Source organism: Chionomys nivalis, chromosome 7, assembly GCF_950005125.1.
Source record: "Chionomys nivalis chromosome 7, mChiNiv1.1, whole genome shotgun sequence".
Lineage (NCBI taxonomy): Eukaryota > Metazoa > Chordata > Mammalia > Rodentia > Cricetidae > Chionomys > Chionomys nivalis.
Window position 1 is genome coordinate 36,389,586 of NC_080092.1, and position 20,515 is coordinate 36,410,100.

At 38.7% G+C, this 20,515-nt stretch overlaps 1 protein-coding gene across 2 annotated transcripts in view; it reads left to right on the forward strand.

Moving 5' to 3' along the window:
* Positions 1 to 20,515, forward strand: part of Fnip1 (folliculin interacting protein 1) — a 91,240-nt gene continuing 70,725 nt past the window's right edge. For both annotated transcript variants that reach the window (XM_057773695.1, XM_057773696.1), the window contains exon 1: positions 1 to 195. In XM_057773695.1, coding sequence (XP_057629678.1) covers positions 104 to 195 — 92 coding nt within the window. In that variant the 5' untranslated portion in view covers positions 1 to 103. The remainder of the gene's footprint in view (positions 196 to 20,515) is intronic.

The following is a 20,515-nucleotide window of genomic DNA, read 5'->3' on the forward strand; positions in this document are numbered from 1 at the left end:
GTCATATGACTGAGGCGCCCATGGGGGTGGCGGGGCGGCGGTAGGAGCAGGGGGGCCTCCGGCGAGCTCCCAGCTGAGCGACCCCGGTCCGGCGGCGGCCAGCATGGCGCCCACCCTGTTCCAGAAGCTTTTCAACAAGCGGAGCGGGCTGGGCGCGCCGGGCCGAGACGCCCGCGATCCGGACTGCGCGTTCAGGTAGGGCGTCGCGGGCCCCCGAGAGGGGTCGCGGCCTCGGGCGGGGCGTGCGGTCCAGTGCCCGCTTCGCTCGGCTGTTGACGTCCCGCCCGTGCCACGCGCCCGCGGCCTCGGGAGGCTGGCGGTTCGCACGCTGCCGGGGCTGCGACCTCACCGCAGGCCTCCGGGGCCGGGCCGGGAGCTGCTCCCTCCCTGTGATCAGCCGCCCTCGGCTGGCTTTGTGCAGGCAGCCGCGCGTTCGGCCAACCTGCGGAACGCAGAGGAGGCTGACCGAGCGAGTGGGCAGGCTGCCGGTCTGTCAGCCTTCTTGGAAACTAAAATTGGAGCGGTGCAGTTTATCGGGCCGAGCGACCTTAGTGTTATCGAAGGAGAAATGCGACACCGAAGTGGTTAGGGTTCCTACCGGCCGGACTCGAGGAGGACCCGCGTTAGTTCTTTCCCCTTGCACCTCTTACCGAAAAGGAGTCCTGTATAGAAAACGGTAGCAGATTTGTGTGTGTGGTGGGGGAGGGGGACGATTGCAGGCTTTGTTCGTTTCTGATTGCAGTACCTGTTGCTGCTGTAGTAACTTTTTAGACTTGTCAGATTTTATAGAAGCTTGGCTGAACGGTTAACTTCAGCCGCGGAATTGTATTGGAAGAAGATACTGTCGTGTCTTCCATAATGCGCTGTGGAAACTTGCACATGTAACTAGGCCAAATGTCACCTATCACACAAACTTGGCAGTATAGCAGAGAACCCAACTGTACACTAGTAGTAAGGGGACACTGTCAAATTTTGCAGCAAAGCTAATTGTGCTACACAGGTTTTATAGTTTTTAGTATTCTTGAGATTGTCCACCCTGTCAACAATGGAGATTACATCAGGAAGCCATGTATGAAATTGAATAGTAAATGGCAGGTAATTTAACTGATATTTAGAGCATGAAAAAGCTCAGTTACCATTTTGGAAACGCTTAATCAAAGAGTTTTCGACTTTTCTTCTCCATACTGGGAAGTAAATGTCTTGTGCCACGGTCATCTGACATTTGTTTTTCCTTTGAAAAACGAAAGTGCAGATAACACTAGCTAATACGCAAAGACTAGGGACTCTAGAGACCCAGGCTCTGGAGAGAGAGCTTTAAAAGAAGACATTTGAATAGGCAGCTGTTTATTTCTGTGCAGAGACCAACTTTGAGTAACCAAGGTTACAAGAGTCTCAAGTCCCTAATGTGAATAAAATCTGCTTTTTGAGTAAGTGTTCTATATGGTTGTGCAATACTTTACCACTGCCAAAGAGCTTTCTCATGAGTTATCTCGTTTGATATTTCACAGTAACCTTGTGAGGTAGAGCAAGTAGCAATGTAGAGAACTTCATAATCCTTTTTCCAAGGTGGAAGCCCAATCCGTGCAGTTCATCTTAAAACTTGCTTTGAAAACAAGATGTGTACAAGTGTATTGTGAGAAAATGAAAAGTCTGAATCACATACCTAGTGACTTGAGATCTAATTAACCCAGCTTTAAAAAAGCTTCCTTGAGTTATAATTTAAATACAATAAAATATGAATATATGTAAGGGTACAAGTCACATGAGTGCATTCCATCAGCTTAAATTTTTGCTTTTGCTCACCCCTTTTCCTCTGTCCTTAATCCTTTATCACCCAAGATAATATTTGGTCTGCTTTCTGTCATTATGATTTGGGCTTTTTGAACATGTCATATTAATGTAGTTATAGTTTACATAACCACATGTCTGACTTCTTTTCACCCAGAATGATGATTTTTGAAGTGTATCTTGGATGTTGCTTTTTTAATAGTTCCATCCATCCTCTTAAGTAGGTGTTCCATTGTGTGGGTGTAGCACAATTTTTGTTTTGTTTTTCTTTCTGTGTGGGTGTCTTTATGCTTTTGCATGTGTGGGGTACATGTGGAGTGCTGAATTTGATGTTGAGGATTCTCTTGGATTGACCTTTCATCTCACTTATTAAGTCAGGGTCTCTTAGTCAAACCCTGAACTTCTCTATGTTACTGGTCTTGTCAGCCCCTGTGCTCTGGCAATCCCCTTGCTCTGCCTTCTGGGGCTGGAATAACAGGTGACAGGATATGCCCACCTGACCTTTCTGTGAGTTTCTGGGTTCTGAACTCCTCACACTTTCTGGGCAAACAGTTTAATTGGTCATCTCTCGAGCCTTACAATTTGTTTATTCATTTATCAGTTAGAGGATATTTGAACAATTCTGCTGTGAATATTTGTAAATGAATCTTTATTTAGAAATAATCTTTCTTAGGCCGGGCGGTGGTGGCGCACGCCTTTAATCCCAGCACTTGGGAGGCAGAGGCAGGTGAATCTCTGTGAGTTCGAGACCAGCCTGGTCTACAAGAGCTAGTCCAGGACAGGAACCAAAAGCTACAGAGAAACCCTGTCTCGAAAAACCAAAAAAAAAAAAAAAAAATCTTTCTTTCTTTCTTCTTTCTTTTTTTTTTTTTTTTGGTTTAATTTTTGTTTCTTTGTTTGGATACTGAGCAGTAGAGTTGTTGGCTCATGTGCAAAGTATTACTTAACTTTTTAAAAAGTTTCCAAGCTTCTTCAAAAATACTTGTTTTAGGACCGGGCGGTGGTGGTGCACACCTTTATTCCCAGCACTCAGGAAGGAAAAGCAGGCAGATCTCTGTGAGTTCGAGGCCAGCCTGGTCTACAAGAGCTAGTTCCAGGACAGGAACCAAAACAGCTACGGAGAAACTTGTTTTAAGTTCTAGTAGTGATATATTAGTTATTTTACAAAAATATTACTTTTGCTATAAATCTCTTCAGTACATTAAATTATCCTTTTAAGAAAATGAATACTTTTTTATTGTGTAGAAACATAACTATCTTAACCAATTAAAATTTTAAATTTTATTTATTGTTTTGTGTGTGTATGATGTGTGTGAGGGACATACATGTGATACAGTGTGGATGTGAAGGTCAGAAGACAACTCTGTGGACTTGGTCCTCTCCTTCCACCTTTACATGAATTCTGGGAATGGAACTCAGGTCACTAGGCTTGTGTGGCAAATACCTTTAACCTCTGAGCCATCTTACTGACCCCTAATAATTTTTTGTCTTTTTGGCTATAACTGTTATGAGGGTATATACTACTATTGAATTGTAGTTTTAATTTGCATTTGCCTAAGGTGTTGTCCAGCACTTTTTTTTTTAATGTCACCAGGGTTTGGAGTGATTGAAATTGTGTGCATACACTAGGCAGCTTAAACTGACCAAAATGTGTATGTGTACATGTGTGTGTGTATGCATGCTCACATGTTAGTAGCTTAAATTGTTAAAATCACACTTCAGAAAATATGTGTATGGGTGTTTTGCCTGCATGTATATATGTGCACCATGTGCATTTCATGCCCTCAGAAAAGGACAGGAATCCCACAGAACTGAAGTTATAGACATTAGTTAGCTGCTGTGTAGGTGCTAGGAGACAAACCTGAGTCCTCTGGAATAGCTGCCCGAGCTCTTGACCTCTGAGCCATCTCTTCAGCCCCTTAAATCACACAAAAGGCACAGACATTAGTAACTACCTATTTCCAAGAGGCAGTTTTTAGAGAAGACCAATCATGGTTAGCCACTGTAGGGCTTCATTATAGGAGATAACTTTGACAAACCCTAAATATGTTTCTGTATTGTCTTCCATGGTTCCCCCATTAGAAAAGATGGCCAGGAACTGCTGCCTTCTTGATGTTGTTCACTCTTCAGACAGCCCCTGCTGAATAGAGTCCTGTGAGCTTGTCTCATCTGTTTCTTAGCTGGAGATGAGTTTGAAAGATACCATAGGATATTTTTCAGACATTTGTAGGATTTATTTTTTAATTTTCTTTTGAGATGAGGTCTCTCTCACCATGTTGTTCAAGCTGGCCTTGAATTGACCATGTAGCTTACTTTGACTCAACTCACAGTCTTCCTACCTCTATTTGGTGGGATTATAGGCCTGTGTCACCATACCCAGCTGTCATAGAATTGAAATAATATTTAGGTCATTTAAAGAATTCGAGAAAAAAGGTGTTGTCCAGAAGATTGATTCTATTTTGTGTTTTTTCCATTAGGCCCATTAAAGTGGAAGTAAAAACATTGCACGTAAGCTTAGTACTGTATTACTTGTAAAAAGGCTTGCTTTAGATATTTTTATCCAGTTTTTTTTAAAAAGCCTCTAATTTGGTGAAGAAAGCTATTTTAAATGTTTATAGGAAGTAATTATTAAAAAGAGTTGTCTGTGTTTTTTGTTATTTTCCTGAGTTAATGTCTTAGTTAAGGTTACCATTACTGTGAAGAAACACCATGATTAAAACAACTTGAAGAGGAAAGGGTTCATCATCAAAGGAAATACGATGGGAATTCATCAGGGCAGGAACCTGGAGGTAGGAGCTGATATAGGCTACCATGAGGGGTGCTGCTTGCTGTCTTTCCCCCCATGGTTTGCTCAGTCTACTTTCTTATAGAACCCAGGACTCTAGCCCAGGGATGACACTACCCATAGTGAGCTGGGCCCTTCCCCATCAGTTGCTAAGAAAATGCCCTACAGGCTTGCCTTCATCTATGGAAGCATTTTCTTAATTGAAGTTCCCTCCTCTCAGATGACTTTAACTTGTATCAAGTTGACATGATATCTAGCACAGTTAGAAACATTTACTCTTTATTGTCTGTAGCAGGAATTCTGCTGCTAACTACCTCTTAATGGAATCTTTCTGTGTGTCCCTCTTGTGTTTCTCCAAACTAAACTAATTTCAGTATGCTATAGTATAAAAAAAAAAAAGGAAATTCTCAACTAAATTTAAACTTTTCAACTTGACCTGCTAGCTTTCTTTTGAGTTTTAGTGGTATATTTTACCTCACTTTACTTTCTCAATGATATTTGTTGATATAACTTTGAGAAACATTATCATGCAGTGATTTAAGGTTTTTTGGTTTGGACACCAGACTTCTTGATTTTCAAACTGAGTTCTAGCATTTAATTGCCAAGTCTTCAGATTTCATTCTTTGTATCATCGTGAAGTCTTAGATGCAATGCTGCTAGCTCCTCACATCACATCTTGGAACAGACTGACTGTACTTCAGGATTTCCAGTAAAAGTTTTAGAGAACTGTGCTGATTGCGTTACCGATAAACTTACCCATGATTATGACCTGGACCAGTGCTAAGGCATGTGGAGTTGCTCTGATGGTGGTAGTATACCTCAAGCCAGAAATATGATCACACCAAATGTGGCTGAGATTGGGGCAGGGATGCTGAGAAGAGTCTAGGTACCTATTATACCTAATCTTAGAGATGTTCTGAGGATAAATTGATAGTAGATACTCAAATGTTAGCATTCCCCAAACCCCCATTTCCCAGAGTCCTCCCTTTCTGCCCTGCTCCTTTCTTCCCTTTCACATGTTTCTCTTTTTGTTGTTTTGGGGGTTTCAGTGATTTGACTAAGAAATATCTTCCATAGACTCAGGCATTTGAACACTTGGTCTCCAGGTGGTGATGCTGTTTGGGGAGGTTTAAGAGGGTCAGCCTGCCATAGGAAGTACATCATTGGAGGTAGGCTTTGAGAGTTTAAAGCTCTGGTGCTCACTTCCAGTTCACTTTCTCTGCTCTGTGCTTGTTGCTAAAGGTGTGATATATCAGCTTCCTACTTTTGCTGCTGTATCTGCTGTTTATTGCCATGCTTCCCTGCCATGATGGCCTCTTAACCCTGTTCCATATTTATGCCTTGTCATGGTAGTTTTTCAGAGCATCAGCAGAGTAACTAATACAGATTCCTTTTTGTTTTGAGGCAGGTTAGCCTGTAACATGTATTAATAATCCTTTTGCCATAGTCTTCTGAATGTTGGGAATGCAGGTGTACCCCACCAGGCCTGGCATCCTAGTTTCTCCTTTCATTCTTTCCAGCTTTTTTGTTTGGATGTCAGATTTCATTAGAGTCTTCGTTATTTATTGAGAATAGTTTGACTTATGTGTTTGCACATTGTTTTGAGCACTGTGACGACAAATTTTTTCTTTATTTTAAAAAAGAGTGTGTGCACACATGCGTGCGTGCATGCGTGTGTGTGTGTGTTTAGGCCAGAAGTTAATGTTGATGGCAAAGGGCTTTTTCTTTTTCTTTTCTTTCTTTCTTTTTTTTTTTTTTGAGGCAGAGTCTCTTTGTGTGTGTGTGTGTGTATGTGTACATCTTTTTTTTAATTATTGATTTTATTGAGCTATACATTTCCCTCTGCTCCCCTCCCTTCCTCTCCCCTCTCCTTTAGCGCTCTCCCATGGTCCCCATGCTCCCAATTTACTCAGGAGATCTTGTCTTTTTCTACTTCCCAGGTACATTAAATCCATGTATGTCTCTCTTAGGGTCCTCATTGTTGTCTGTGTTTTCTGGGATTGTGATTTGTAGACTGGTCTTCTTTGATTTATGTTTAAAAACCACTTATGAATGAGTACATATGATAATTGTCTTTCTGGGGCTGGGTTACCTCACTCAATATGATGTTTTCTAGCTCCATCCATTTGCCTGCAAATTTCAAGATGTCATTATTTTTTTCTTCTGTGTAGTACTCCATTGTGTAAATATAACACATTTTCCTTATCCATTCTTCAGTCGAGGGGCATTTAGGTTGTTTCCAGGTTCTGGCTATGACAAACAGTGCTGCTATGAACATAGTTGAGCATATGTCCTTGTGGTACGATTGAGCATCCTTTGGATATATACCCAAAAATGTTATTGCTGGGTCTTGAGGAAGGTTGTTTCCTAATTTTCTGAGAAATCACCGTACTGTTTTTCAAAGGGGTTGTACCAGCTTGCACTCTCACCAGCAATACAGAAGTGTTCCCTTTTCCCTACAACCTCTCAAGCATAAGTTGTCATCAGTGTTTTTGATCTTGGCCATTCTTACAGGTGTAAGATGGAATCTCAGAGTTGTTTTGATTTGCATTTCTCTGATGACTGAGGATGTTGAGCATTTTCTTAGTTGTCTTTCAGCCATTTTAGATTCCTCTGTTGAGAGTTCTCTGTTTAGGTCTTTACTCCATTTTTTTTTAATTGGATTATGTGTTCTTTTGGTGTCCAGTTTCTTGAGTTCTTTGTATATTTTGGAGATCAGACCTCTGTCTGATGTGGGGTTAGTGAAAATCTTTTCCCATTCTGTAGGCTGCTGTTTTGTTTTGTTGACCATGTCCTTTGCTTTATAGAAGCTTTTCAGTTTGAGGAGGTCCCACTTATTAATTGTTTCAGTATCTGTGCTGCTGGGGTCATATTTAGGAAGTGGTCTCCTGTGCCAATGCGTTTAAGTGTATTTCCCACTTTCTCTTCTGTAAGGTTCAGTGTGGTTGACTTTATGTTGAGTTCTTTGATCCATTTGGACTTGAGTTTTGTGCATGATGATAGATATGGATCTATTTTCATCTTCTACAGGTTGATATCCAGTTATGCCAGCACCACTTGTTAAATATGCTTTCTTTTATTTATTTGATATTTTTTGCTTGTCAAAAAACAGGTGTGTTCATCGGTGTGTGTATTAATATCCAGGTCTTCAATTTGGTTCCATTGGTCCTCCTGTCTGTTTTTATGCCAATATAACGCTGTTTTCAGTAATGTAGCTCTGTAGTAGAGTTTGAAGTCAGAAGTTTCTTTGTTGTACAGGACTGTTTAGGCTATCCTGTGTTTTTTGCTTTTCCATATGAAGTTGAGTACCGTTCTTTCTTGAAAGAGAAAATTATGTGAAGAATTTTGCTGGGATTTTGATGGGCATTTCATTGAATCTGTAGACTGCTTTTGGTAAGATTGCCATTTTTACTATGTTAACCTACCCAAGAGCATGGGAGATCTTTCCACTTTCTGGTGTCTTCTTCAGTTTCTTTCTTTAAAGATTTAAAGTTCTTGTTATACAAGTCCCACTTGTTTGATTAGAGTTACTCCCAGATATTTTATGCTATTTGTGGCTATTGTAAAGGGTGATGTTTCTCTGATTTCTTTCTCAGCCCATTTATCATCTGTGTACAGGAGGGCTACTGATTTTTTTTTTTTTGAGTTAACCTTATAACCTGCTACGTTACTGAAAGTGTTTATGAGTTGTAGAAGTTCCTTGGTAGAATTTTTGGGGTCACTTATGTATCATATTATCAGCAAATAGAGTTTGACTTCTTTTCTGATTTGTATCCCTTGATCTCCTTTTGTTGTCTTATTGCTCTAGATAAGACCTCAATAACTATATTGAATAGATATGGAGAGAGTGGACGACCTTGTCTTGTTCCTGATTTCAGTGGGATTGCTGGGAGTTTCTCTCCATTTAGTTTGATGTTGACTGTTGGGTTGCTGTATATGAGGCAGGGTCTCTTTATATAGCGTTGACTGTCCTGGAACTTTCTATGTTGACTAGACTGGTTTCCAACTCATAGACATCTGTTTGTTTCTACCTCACAAGTGCTGGAATTAAAGACCGCTATATCCAGCTTCAAACCTTAATTTTTGAGAAAAGGGTACCTCACTGAACCTGAGCCTTATTCATCAGTTCAGCTAAGCTGGCGAGTGAGCTTCAGGAATCCACTTGTCTCCAGCTCTCCCCTCTGCCACAGCATTGAGTTTACTTGTGCGTGCTACAGCATCCAGATTTTTACCTGGGTGCCAGGGTTTGAACTGAGGTCCTCAGACTTGCACAATAGGCACTTTACCAACTGAATCATCTCCTCACCCTCATATTTTTCTCTATAAAGTTTCACTGGAGCAGGACGTAGTGATCCATACCTATAATCATATCATTTAAGATGCAGAGGCAAGAGGATTGCTGCAGATTTGAAGCCTGGCTGGCCTACATTGTGAGTTCTAGGCCAGCCAGGGATGCATAGTAACACCCAGTTTCAAAATACAAAGTGTAATAGAACCTTTATTTCTCCTTTTCCCCTCTTCTTTATTTTCCTCCTTATGATGGAGATGGATCCCAAGTTTTCACACATATTAGGCAAGTGCTCTACCATGGAGCTTCATCCCCAAGTCCTGGGCTGTTGTCTTCTGTGTTGTAATTGCACTCATTGGTGTCATATCTTCACTAGATTTTAAGTTCTACAAGAGGGAATAGCCACTAATAGGTTTTCTGCTGTATTTCTGGTGCCTGGCTCAAGAAGAAAGTCACTAAATATTTGATTAATGGAAAAAAAAAGGTAACTGGATTGAAATATATTACATGTAAGAATGAAATTCTGAAGCTATAAGAAATTAAAAATACTTTAAGTTATGGAATTGAAAAGTTCTAATTAGGTTAAAATTATTTCTATTTTGAGTTACTTGCTTGATATTATTTAATAAATAATTTAAATTTTTCTTTGACATTGCCAATTTAAAGAAAAATTTCATATTTCATTGTTTTTTTTAAGATTTCAAGGACAGCCCCTTTTTCTAGAATAGATTATTATACCTTTTACTGTACTCCTCACTAGCAATTAGTGTAATAGTGTATTTTCTGGTGTCATCCCTGACATTGAGTGTTGTTGACTGAGTAAAAGAATTAATTAATGAACTAGTAGTCTTCTTTTTGGTAATTTAGAGTTTAAAAATAGAAGCGGTTTTGGAGAACATTTTTTTCTCCTTGCTTGAAGATTCTGGCCTCTTATGCCTTGTATGGTTGTCGACTGAACCTATTGGGAAGCTGGAGCTCCAGTATAACCTATTTGTAAGGACACCTCCAGAGCTCCAGGAACCTGTCTCCTTGTACACACATTGCCCACACTGCCTAATACAGAGTGTCCTTTAACACAGTAGCATTCTATTCCAAGCTATTCCAAATGTGGTTGGCTGCTTCATATCATATGATTCTCCTCTCTCTAATGTAGTGGTTGGATAGGGATGTAATAAAAATTTGTAGATGGGTTAATGAACTCAGTTTATACAATTGATGCTATACTTGGAGGGCAGGACTTTGAGGTTTGTTCACCTGCTTTTCTGTCTCTATGATCTGTATATATTTTTTAAAAATTCCATTTATACTAGGAAAATGCAGATTGTGAGGTACTAAGAAGGTGAATCAACTGTGGCCTGTTCACACAAACTCCTCAACATAGATTTGCTACTAGTTTTATATTTTGGGTTAATTCTTAGTTTAGAAGCCACAAACTACATCTATAACAATGCAGAAATATACTAGGAATTATTTGTGAATAATTTAATTGTTTAACATTTTTATCAGAGAAACATAAGATTTTGCAAACCTAAAAATCAATTCTACTTTTATGTTTCCTTGGCAGTCTGGTAGTTATAGAATTCCAAATTGAAGGGCTAGGTAGATGGTTTAGTCAGTGAAGTGCTTGTCACACAAATCATGAGGATCTGAGTTTATTTACACCCAACACCCATGTAAAAACCTGGGCTCAGTGGTACTTTGTTGTAATGCCCATCTTTGGGGAGATGATGACAGGAAGGCCCCTGGGGATAGCAGAACCGGTGAGCTTCAGATTTAAAGACCTTATTTCATTAGAGTCTTTGTTATTTATTGAGAATAATTTGATTTACAGTGGAACTCTATTGAGGAAGACACCTGGTGCCAACCTCTAGCATACCCGCATACACTTGAATACATATACCACATCCCATACACACAACAGCTATAAATTGAAATCATTTTAACTTAGAAATTCAAAGACTTTACTCTATTGTCTTATGCCTGCCAGTATTGTAGCTGAGATCAAAAAAGATACAGGATTTTCTTCTGAAAATTCAGAAAAATCTACCTTGGGCTTTGTTTGGAGATTTTTACAAATTAATTTGCTGGTGTCCATTCTTTTAGTCAGAAGGCATTTAATTTTAGGGAATGTTCTTACATGATTTTCACAATCCATCACTTCTATTTGGACTTTGTAAGATTTCAAGGGTTGCTTCCTTTATTGAGCCTTTGGGTTTCTTGTTTTTCTTTTCTTCCCAATTTCTGTCATATTAGTTTTATATTGTACTTCTCAAATATTTCATAAATATTATTTTGTAGTGAATTGTCTAAGTATGTTTTAATTTGAACGATCATATTTTTAATTGCCTAGGGCATGCTTTTACAAGCCTATTTCCGTGAAGTCCTTAATGATCTTGAGTGTGATGTTTGACATTGTCTAAAGCAGATACACCTTGGTTCTGTGCGAAGACTGAGGCTAAAACAGGATGAAGAAGACAAACTTGACAATAACATCTACGAGAAATGCATTTTCTTTTTATTTAATTTGCTAATGTTGAACAGTCCTTGAACTGTTAAACCATGCCTGAAAAATCCAAAGAAAGGAGTGGTAGTGTGGGTAGATAGTGTCACTCCCCATACAATTTATTTAAACTTCTATTCCACTTATTTTGCAGTGCTGGGTATTGAACTCAATATAGAGTGGGTAGGCACTGTACCGTTGAGCCATACCCCCATCCCAGTTTATGAACATTTTGATAAACTCACAGTCTTTTTATTTATTTTTAAATTTGTATTGGACATGATAGTGCTTGTAATCTCACTCCGGAGCTCCTATCTCCATAGGAAGGTATAACCGAGTTATAATTTAAATCTACAACAGTATGATATTAACCATACATAGTAATATGGGATACTTAGAAACATATTTTCAAGATGCATTAATATAAGTCATGAAATATTAGAAACAAAGGGTTAAGAAAAAAATATCTAGACAGCAAAAAGAAAGCTGATATATCTCCAGTTGCATCATATAAAAACCAGAACTAAAAACTTACTAGCCAGGCAGTGGTGATGCACACCTTTAATCCCAGCACTTGGGAGGTAGAGGCAGAGACAGAGGCAGGTGAAGCTGTGTGAGTTTGAGGCCAGCCTGGCCCAGGACAGCCAAGGCTACACAAAGAAACCCTGCCTCGAAGAAAACAACAAAAAGGTTACTTATGGTGAATACAATTTTATATGCTAGTCAGTTATAACATGTTTTAGAACTACACAGATCTAGTGTGGTGGCCCATGGAAATAGAGGCAAGAGGATGTCTCTGAGTTCCAGTACTATCAGGGATACATAGAGAGAACTTATCTAAAAACAAACAAGCAAAAAGAATTAAAATAAACAAAATAGAAATATATAAAACAAATTGGGTGCTGGAGAGACGGCTCAGTGGTTAAGAGCACTGGCTGCTTTTCCTGAGTTCAATTCCCAGCAACTACATGTTGGCTCACAACCATCTATAGTGGGATCTGATGTTCTCTTCTGGCATGCAGGCATCATGCAGAGAGAGCATTTATACCTAAAAAAAACTCATTAAAAATAGATAAAATGACATGTTTACTATTATGGATAGGTGATTTTGACATACTTCTCCTACTTGTTGAAGATAAAGTAACAAAAAAATTTGAGACTACAAATTATTTTAGAGCTGGGTGTGATGGTGCCTGCTCATAAAAACCCCAAAGTAACAAAACTCTTAAAAAAAAAAACAAATAAAGTTTTTATTTGATGTATACACACGTGTTGAGTGTTCTATTTAATGTTGTTAGAAAATAAATCCAAAGATAGTAGAGCCAGTTAATCTGTAGGAGTCAAATTAACGAACTAGAAATGATTGCATAAGAGAGAAAAGAAAAAAACTGAAAATGATTTCTTTAAAATACATGAACATGCCCTCCCCAAAAGGTGAAGCTTAGGTAAATAATCACACTTTTAAATGAAACTTTTCTACAGATAAGAAAAGGTAAGAGAATACTTAAAATATTTTAAATTGTATATTGGGGATGGGGTATGTGCACATGAATACAGGTGCCTAGGAGTGTGGAAGCTGAAGCTCCAGTTATAGGTCGTTGTTAGCTGCTTAATGTGGGTACTGGGAATCAAATTCAGATCTCTTGGAGAACAGTTCATCTCTCTAGTCCATGCTGTTAGTATTTGTAATACTCTTTTAGTACATTTGTGCCAGGCAGAATCTTAGGGACCATAGAGAGTTGTACTCATTAATTTACTCCTCAAGACAACTAAACAAACGAATAGCCTCATTTTATAGATGAGGGAGCTCATCAAAGCACTCAAATAATTTTCTCAGTGATAATACAGTGGTTCTTAACCTTCCTAATAGTGTGACCCTTTAATACAGTTCCTTATGTTGTGGTACCCCCCCCCCCCAACTATAACATTATTTTCATTGCTGTTTCATAACTTTAATTTTGGTACTGTTATGAATCATAATGTAAATATCTGTGTTTTCCTATGGTCTTAGGTGACTCCTGTGGAAGGGTCATTTGACCCCTAAAGTTGTGGCCACCCACAGTTTGAGGACATACCATGGGCGGAACATGGCTTGTCCCTTCGGAAATGCATGCTGGAGTTTAATCCCTATTTGGCAAAATTATAAGGATAGAAATTTATCCCAGCTGTGGTTTTAGAGGTGTGGCCTTAAGGAGGTGATTAGTATATTAGATAAGATCATCATACTGGAGGCTACATGATTGAACATTAGTAACTTTATAAGAAGAGAAAGAGAAGATCAAAGGATATGTACTTCGTGTCCCTTGCTCTTCACTGCCTTGGGACTCTGCCCACAAGAACCCTATCACTATCTGAACTGTGATCTTAAATAAGCCTTTCTCTTTATCCAGTGATACTAACAACAACAACAACAAAAAGAAATAATATAGAAAATTAGAATATAGGTTGGTTTTAAGTTTGTTGGTTAAATCTATGGCAACTAATTAAATTTCTCTGCCTCTGTTTCTTAGTCTGTGAATTGAAATAAGACTTCATCAGGTTTGTTAGAAGGATTTATTTAACATCCTTTCAGCAATGCCTGGCATATTGAACTATATGTTGCTGTTATTTATTAAAGGAGAAAGACTACGTGATTAGTCAGTTCATACATATTTTTTTGATGAAACTCTGCCTCCATTTGTTGTTAAAATAAAAAAGCTTGTAGCAAATTTAAAAGGATTTTTTCTTAATGCTGGGTAGATTAAATGTATCTACCAAAACTACAGTCAACTTATATTGATAAAGAGTGGTGCATACATTGACATTGGCTGGCAAAGACCAAAATGTTGAACTAGTACCAGCTATTAACAAGAATGTGGAGCAGTGAGAACCCTTGTATAGTCCTTGGAGTATAAATTGGTACAAGCACTTTGTAAAGTGATCTGGCTTTGTTTAGTGAAGTTGAAAAAGCTAATATCCTATGCTCCAAGACAATTATTTATTTTATGCAGGATTTTTCATATGCATTTTTATATTACCCAACTTTTGGATACTGCTGCAGTATCATTGTGGTTGTAAATAGTATTCACATGTTTTGTATTTAGACCTAAGATTAGAAGGGCAGTGTGCGTTCTTCATGCCCTCACCTGTGGAAACAGTCCAATCCCTAACACCTTTGTGAAGGAAGCTGCCTTAGAGAATAGCAGAGTCTACAGTAGACCTTAAGTCAGAAGGAAACGGTCTTAAGCTCTTGTTCAGTTTCTTTTTTTTTTCATTCCCTTCTTCTTACCTCCCTGACTTTTGTTATGTTCTGACTAGTATATTTCCTGTGTGTATTGTAGTACAGAAACTTTGATTCTGTGACCAGGAGATATATGTGAAAATGTTAGGAGGAACACATACAATGTGATTTCTAGGTTGTAGTGTAAAGATTTTAGAGTAAGAGGGAGTGTCATTGTCTCTAGAGTTACAGAAATCAATTAAATGGCTGTAATAACTTGGGGTATTAAGTATTTTCTTTTTTTCTGATAAATTGGTCAGGAGACGCTTTAAATTTATATACTTTTTCTATAGGGGTAGAAGTTTGGTTTCTTATTTTATGATTGCTACCTTATTTTGGTCTTCGTTTTACATTTATACTATACTAGATCTCTGGGATCCACTGTACCTTCTAAATAAACTGAGGGGGCTTATCGTATAGTTTAGTGGTAAAGCAAATGCTTCATATGCACATGGCCCTGAGTTCAATTCCTCGCAGTTATCTCAGTAGGATAGTGTGCTCCCTAGGAGCTATAGACTTGTCTTACAAAAACTCCAATGCCAGACGGGGATATCTCTTTTGGAGCTATTGTTATTCGGGGGGGGGTTCAAGAGACCCCTAAAACAGTAACAGTCTATTTCCATTGCTCTCCATTTCTTGCTAGAACATCAAGGTAAGACCCTATTGTTGAAGACACTATACACTTTGGTTACAGAACTTGGAGAAGTAAAGCTGATATTGACCTGGATAGCTCCTTTCTAAGAACTAGCTCTCATATTGTCAGAAGGTGCTATGCAAACTGCCAAAGGAGAAAATTTGTCAACAATCCCTACTCAGCTGTAAAACCTGAGAATTATCACAATGATGAGACTGGATTAGTAAGGTATCTCCAACAGTGCAATAGTAGTACTTGTATCTTGGGGGTAACTAACACCTGTCTAATTGGACCTAAAGCCCACTCAACTAGAGTTAACTCATGACTGATACTGTAAACCTAGCTAAGAATCCATAGCTGTTAAGGATATAGGGTCTTATAGGAGAGACTACTATTACCATATTACTAAAGTAATATAGTTTCCAACTGCCTTCTAAATACTTATCAGTATATCCATAACTAAGTGCAGCTCTTACGCTCTCTTCAAATAAACCTCTTTTTTATAGCAAATGAGGACTAATAGATCCACAACTGGTCAAAATGTAGAGTGACTGTGAGGTGCTATCTTAGGTTTCTATTGTTGTGGTAAACCACAACTATAACTTAGGGAGGAAAGAGTTTATTTCAATTGCACTTCCACATCACAGTCCATCACTGAAGAAAGTCAGGCTAGGAAATCAAGGCAGAACTGAAGCAGGAGCACTGCTTACTGGCTTGCTCCTCATGACTTGCTCACCCTGCTTTTTTATACCATCCAGAACCACCATCCCAGGGGTGACACCACTTCCAGTTGGATGGACTCTTCTCTTCAACCTTTAATCAAGATAATGCCTCCCACAGACTTGCTTACAGGCAATCTGATGGAGGCTTTTTCTCAATTGAGGTTCCTCTTTCCAGGTAATTCTAACTTGAATCAAGTTAACAAAACACTAGCTAGAATAAGAGCACAGCCTCAAACAAAACATTTTTTTACAAAACACACCCTCTCACTTATGGCTCAGGAACCATCTTAGAAGAGAGGTTGGAAAGATTGTAAGAGCCTGAGGAGCAAGATAACTAGTGCATGATAGTTTCTTCTGAACAGGGATGTTGCTTCCATGGACTCTCAACAATATGACTGCCTCATAAGACCTATAAACATGATACTAGTCTACAGCTAGCATGGAGGAAAATTTCACAAGGTCCTGTTCCTAAATGAAGAGCTATAGGCAGTCAATGACTGCTGAAGGAAGGAGAACTTGTTTTTGGTTTTGTTTGTTAGTTTCTTTGTTTTAGGGAAGAAACTCCTATCCTAAATGATCAGTCCTCAGCCCTAAACACATGCAAATAAGGGCAACATTAATTGAACTCTTAAAATTGTGTGTGTGTGCATGTAGAACAAAAATAAGTACAGAAGAGCTGGTACATTTCAAAGAGGAGAACAAGAGAGAAGTTGGAGGTGGGAGATAGGAATGATGCAAATACAGTGTGCTTATATTTGAAACCTTTAAGTTGTAAGAATACTATCTATATATAAACTATGTCCAGATTAAGTTACATATATACTGTTAATTCTCAACTCCTACCATCAGGGAAACATTGAAAGATTTTCATTCATGGGCCCTCCTTCAAACCAGTTATACCTGCTGGAATTTAGAATTAATGGGCAAGAAAAAAAAGGATCTGGTAATGTGTGTCAGTAAAAGAGCATGCTTCCATGTCTGACCACCTCAGTTCAACCTCATGACCCACATGGAAGGAGAGAACCAACTTCTACATGCTGTCCCCCCAACCACCTCACACACTATATGCACACATAAATGAAGTAACTGAGCTCCCAAGGTCCAAATGAGGAGCAGAAGGAGGGAGAACATGAGCAAGGAAGTCAGGACCACGAGGGGTGCACCCACCCACTGAGACGATGGGACTGATCTAATGGGAACGCACCAAGGCCAGCTGGACTGGGACTGATGGAGCATGTGATCAAATTGGACTCTCTGAATGTGGCTGACAATGAGGGCGGCTGACTGAGAAGCCAAGGACAGTGGCACTTATTTTTGATTCTACTGCATGGACTGGCTTTGTGGGAGCCTAGTCTGTTTGGATGCTCACCTTCCTAGACCTGGATGGAGGGGAAGACCTTGGACTTTCCACAGGGCAGGGAACCCTGACTGCTCTTACGACTGGAGAGCGTGGGGGAGGGGGGAAGTGAGAGGGAAATGGGAGGAGGGGAGGAGGTGGAAATTTTTAATAAATAAAAAAGAATAAATGAAGTAAAAAAATAGAAAATAAAATGGAAAACAAAGATGGTGCCTTTAGCTAGATACTAAAGAACGGTTAGGTCCAATGATGACAGGTCCTGCCCAGTCTCCCCCCCTCAAAAAAGAAAAATAAGCATTATAATTGATTAGTTTTAAGAAAATGGAAAACCCATGTTCTAGAGAATTAAATCATGTTGCCCTTATAGAAATTAAAGCTAGTTCTAGATCTTGTTCTATTTAAACAAGATTTTTATTTTATTTTTTTTTTTTGGTGCTGGTTCCTCAGTTTTTAGCTCCTATGATGTATCTTTATTCTTACAATTTTTTCTTTTCAATCAATTTTGTTGAAATAAGATGTATTCAGTAAAATACACCCTTCTAAATACATAGTTTATCATGTCTTTTTATTTTTCATATTTTGTGATGTTTTGATATTTGAGGTATTATTTGGAAATTACCTCTCCCAGAGCCAGCTAATTTGTGTGTGTGTGTCTGTACTATAGAACTATCTTATGGGGCGTATGCCTTTCATAAGCAAACAACTTAAGCTCAAGGCTAGCCTGACCTACCTAGCTCAAGAAATTCTGTTTGTACATTTTAGGGTGTTACTGTCATCCCTGATGTCTTAGCCAATTGTCAGAACCAAAAATGTCTTCCCACAAGTGTCTCCTGGGCACACAGTCATCCCTAGTTAAGGGGGTGACTAATTAAATGCAGTTTTCTGTTCTATGAATGTATCACAATTTCTTTACCTTCATGATTGTTGAAAAATATTTGAATTATTTTCAGTTTTTAGGGTTATAATCAGTAATAGTGCGATGAACATTTTTGTATAAGTTTTAGGGAGAAGATACACATTCATGTGTGATGAAATATTTAGCTCAGATTGAATTTATAGATCATAAGATAGGTATATGTCCAGGACTTTATCAGGTTCTACTACATTATTATTACTGTTCTTGTTTGAGACCAGGTCTTGAGAGAGAGAGAGAGAGAGAGAGAGAGAGAGAGAGAGAGAGAGAGAGAGAGAGAGAGCGAGCGAGCGCGAGCGAGCTTCCCGCCACCCGGCTAGCTTTACCCGAAATAATTACACGGAAACTGTATTCTTTTAAATACTGCCTGGCCCATTAGTTATAATCTCTTATTGGCTAGCTCTTACATATTGATCTAACCCATTTCTAATATTCTATGTAGCACCACGAGCTGGCTTACCAGGAAAGGTCTTAACCTGCGTCTGTCTGGAGTGGGAGAATCATGGCGACTCACTGACTGGGCTTCTTTCTCCCAGCATTCTGTTCTGTCTACTGCGCCCACCTAAGGGTTGGCCTATCAAATGGGCCAAGGCAGTTTCTTTGTTAATTAACCAATGAAAGCAACAGATTAAAAAGAAATCACTCCCACATCAGAAAGATAGTCATGACTGTCCTGAAATTCAGTATCTAGATTGGGCTAGTCCCAAATATGGGGAAATTCCCTGTCTCTATCCCTGAGTACCTGGCTCCTCTGCCACCCATTTAACTAAGTAGTTGTGATGATTTTCATACAGGTATGTAGAGAGCTCAGTTTACTCCACACCTTCATAAGGCTTGACTTTAAATTCTAAGCTTTTAAAATTTGATGTCTGTTTAGTTTTGCTCTTTTGTGATCCTGCATGTGTGATGCAGAGGTGATGCCTTTTTCTGGATAATTACAGGCATGAGTTCTGGCCTCTGCCTTAATGTCTTGTGATCTTGTTTTCATATCATTCAGCTCTGCAGTTAGGTAATTTGTTACTCATCTTGGCCTTCTCTTTCCAGTGTCAGGAACAAGGTCTCTGTCCTCACAGTTCATGACTTATAAGTCTGTATTTTATAATACTGGTGAGATTCATACCTTGGCATAACTGTTAGAGCCAAAAGCCAGTAACTAAAATTTCAGAGATTTACTGGAACTCTTTTCAAGCTTTATCATTTGAATAAAACCTGGTAATCAGGTGGAATTTTTTTTTTAACTTTTATATTGTAATTTTTACAGAGACGTATTTGCATACCCCTTAAATGATAAGCATGCTAAATATAGACACACTTTTCCCATGTATTAAGGCATATATTACTGTAGTTGTTCATCATTGTTCCAAACCTGGGGACGTTTCTGCCTTTGCCCGTGAGTACCTGGCTCTTCTGCCACATTATTTTACTAAGTGGTTGTGATGATTTTCATCCAGCCATGTAGAGATCTCAGAGGAGAGGTCATTATTAACTTATTACTGATGAAAAAGGATCCATGAATGCATACCTACTTTATATATGGACAAAATTCATGCAGCATGAAGTTAGCCACTATAAACAGTTCGGAGGCCTTTGGTATATTCACAGTGTTAGGTAACTGGCCTTCTTATCTAGTTATAAAACATACCTGTAAGTCCAAAGTAAAACTTCTTGGGCATTTAGGAGTTAATCTTTTTCTTCTCCACAAAGCACCCTGGCAACTACCAATCTTCATTCTCTCTCTGAATTTACTCATTTTGGATATTGCATATATATGTGTATATATATATATACATATATATATATATATATAATCCTGTGACATTTTAATGTGTTGACTTTTCTTTGACTGACTTTATATTCAGTGTTCATCCGTGTTATAGCATGCATGAGTACTCTACTTCTTTCTATAGCTGAATGTTCTGTTATGTTCTGTATAAGTCTGTATATACCCAGTCACTGGTAAATACTGGGATATAACTTTCTAACTCTGATTTTTGAGATTGGTGCTGTTGTGAACATGCATGCTCATGCTGTTTTTAGAGTTGTGTGAGTGTTGTACATGGCTAGATGCTTGGAGTTACTAATCACCACCAATGATGCAGAACAATTTTAGTGCCCTAAATAAATCTCTGACGCCATCCCACATCTTTTAAATAGATCTCTTGTCTGCCTCTAGCTGTTGTAACTACTGGTCTCTTCTCTGACTTCATAACAGCAGACAGTTTTAGGTATTATTTTGTTTAGTGTGGAGCTTGAGTTTCCTTAAAGTAGT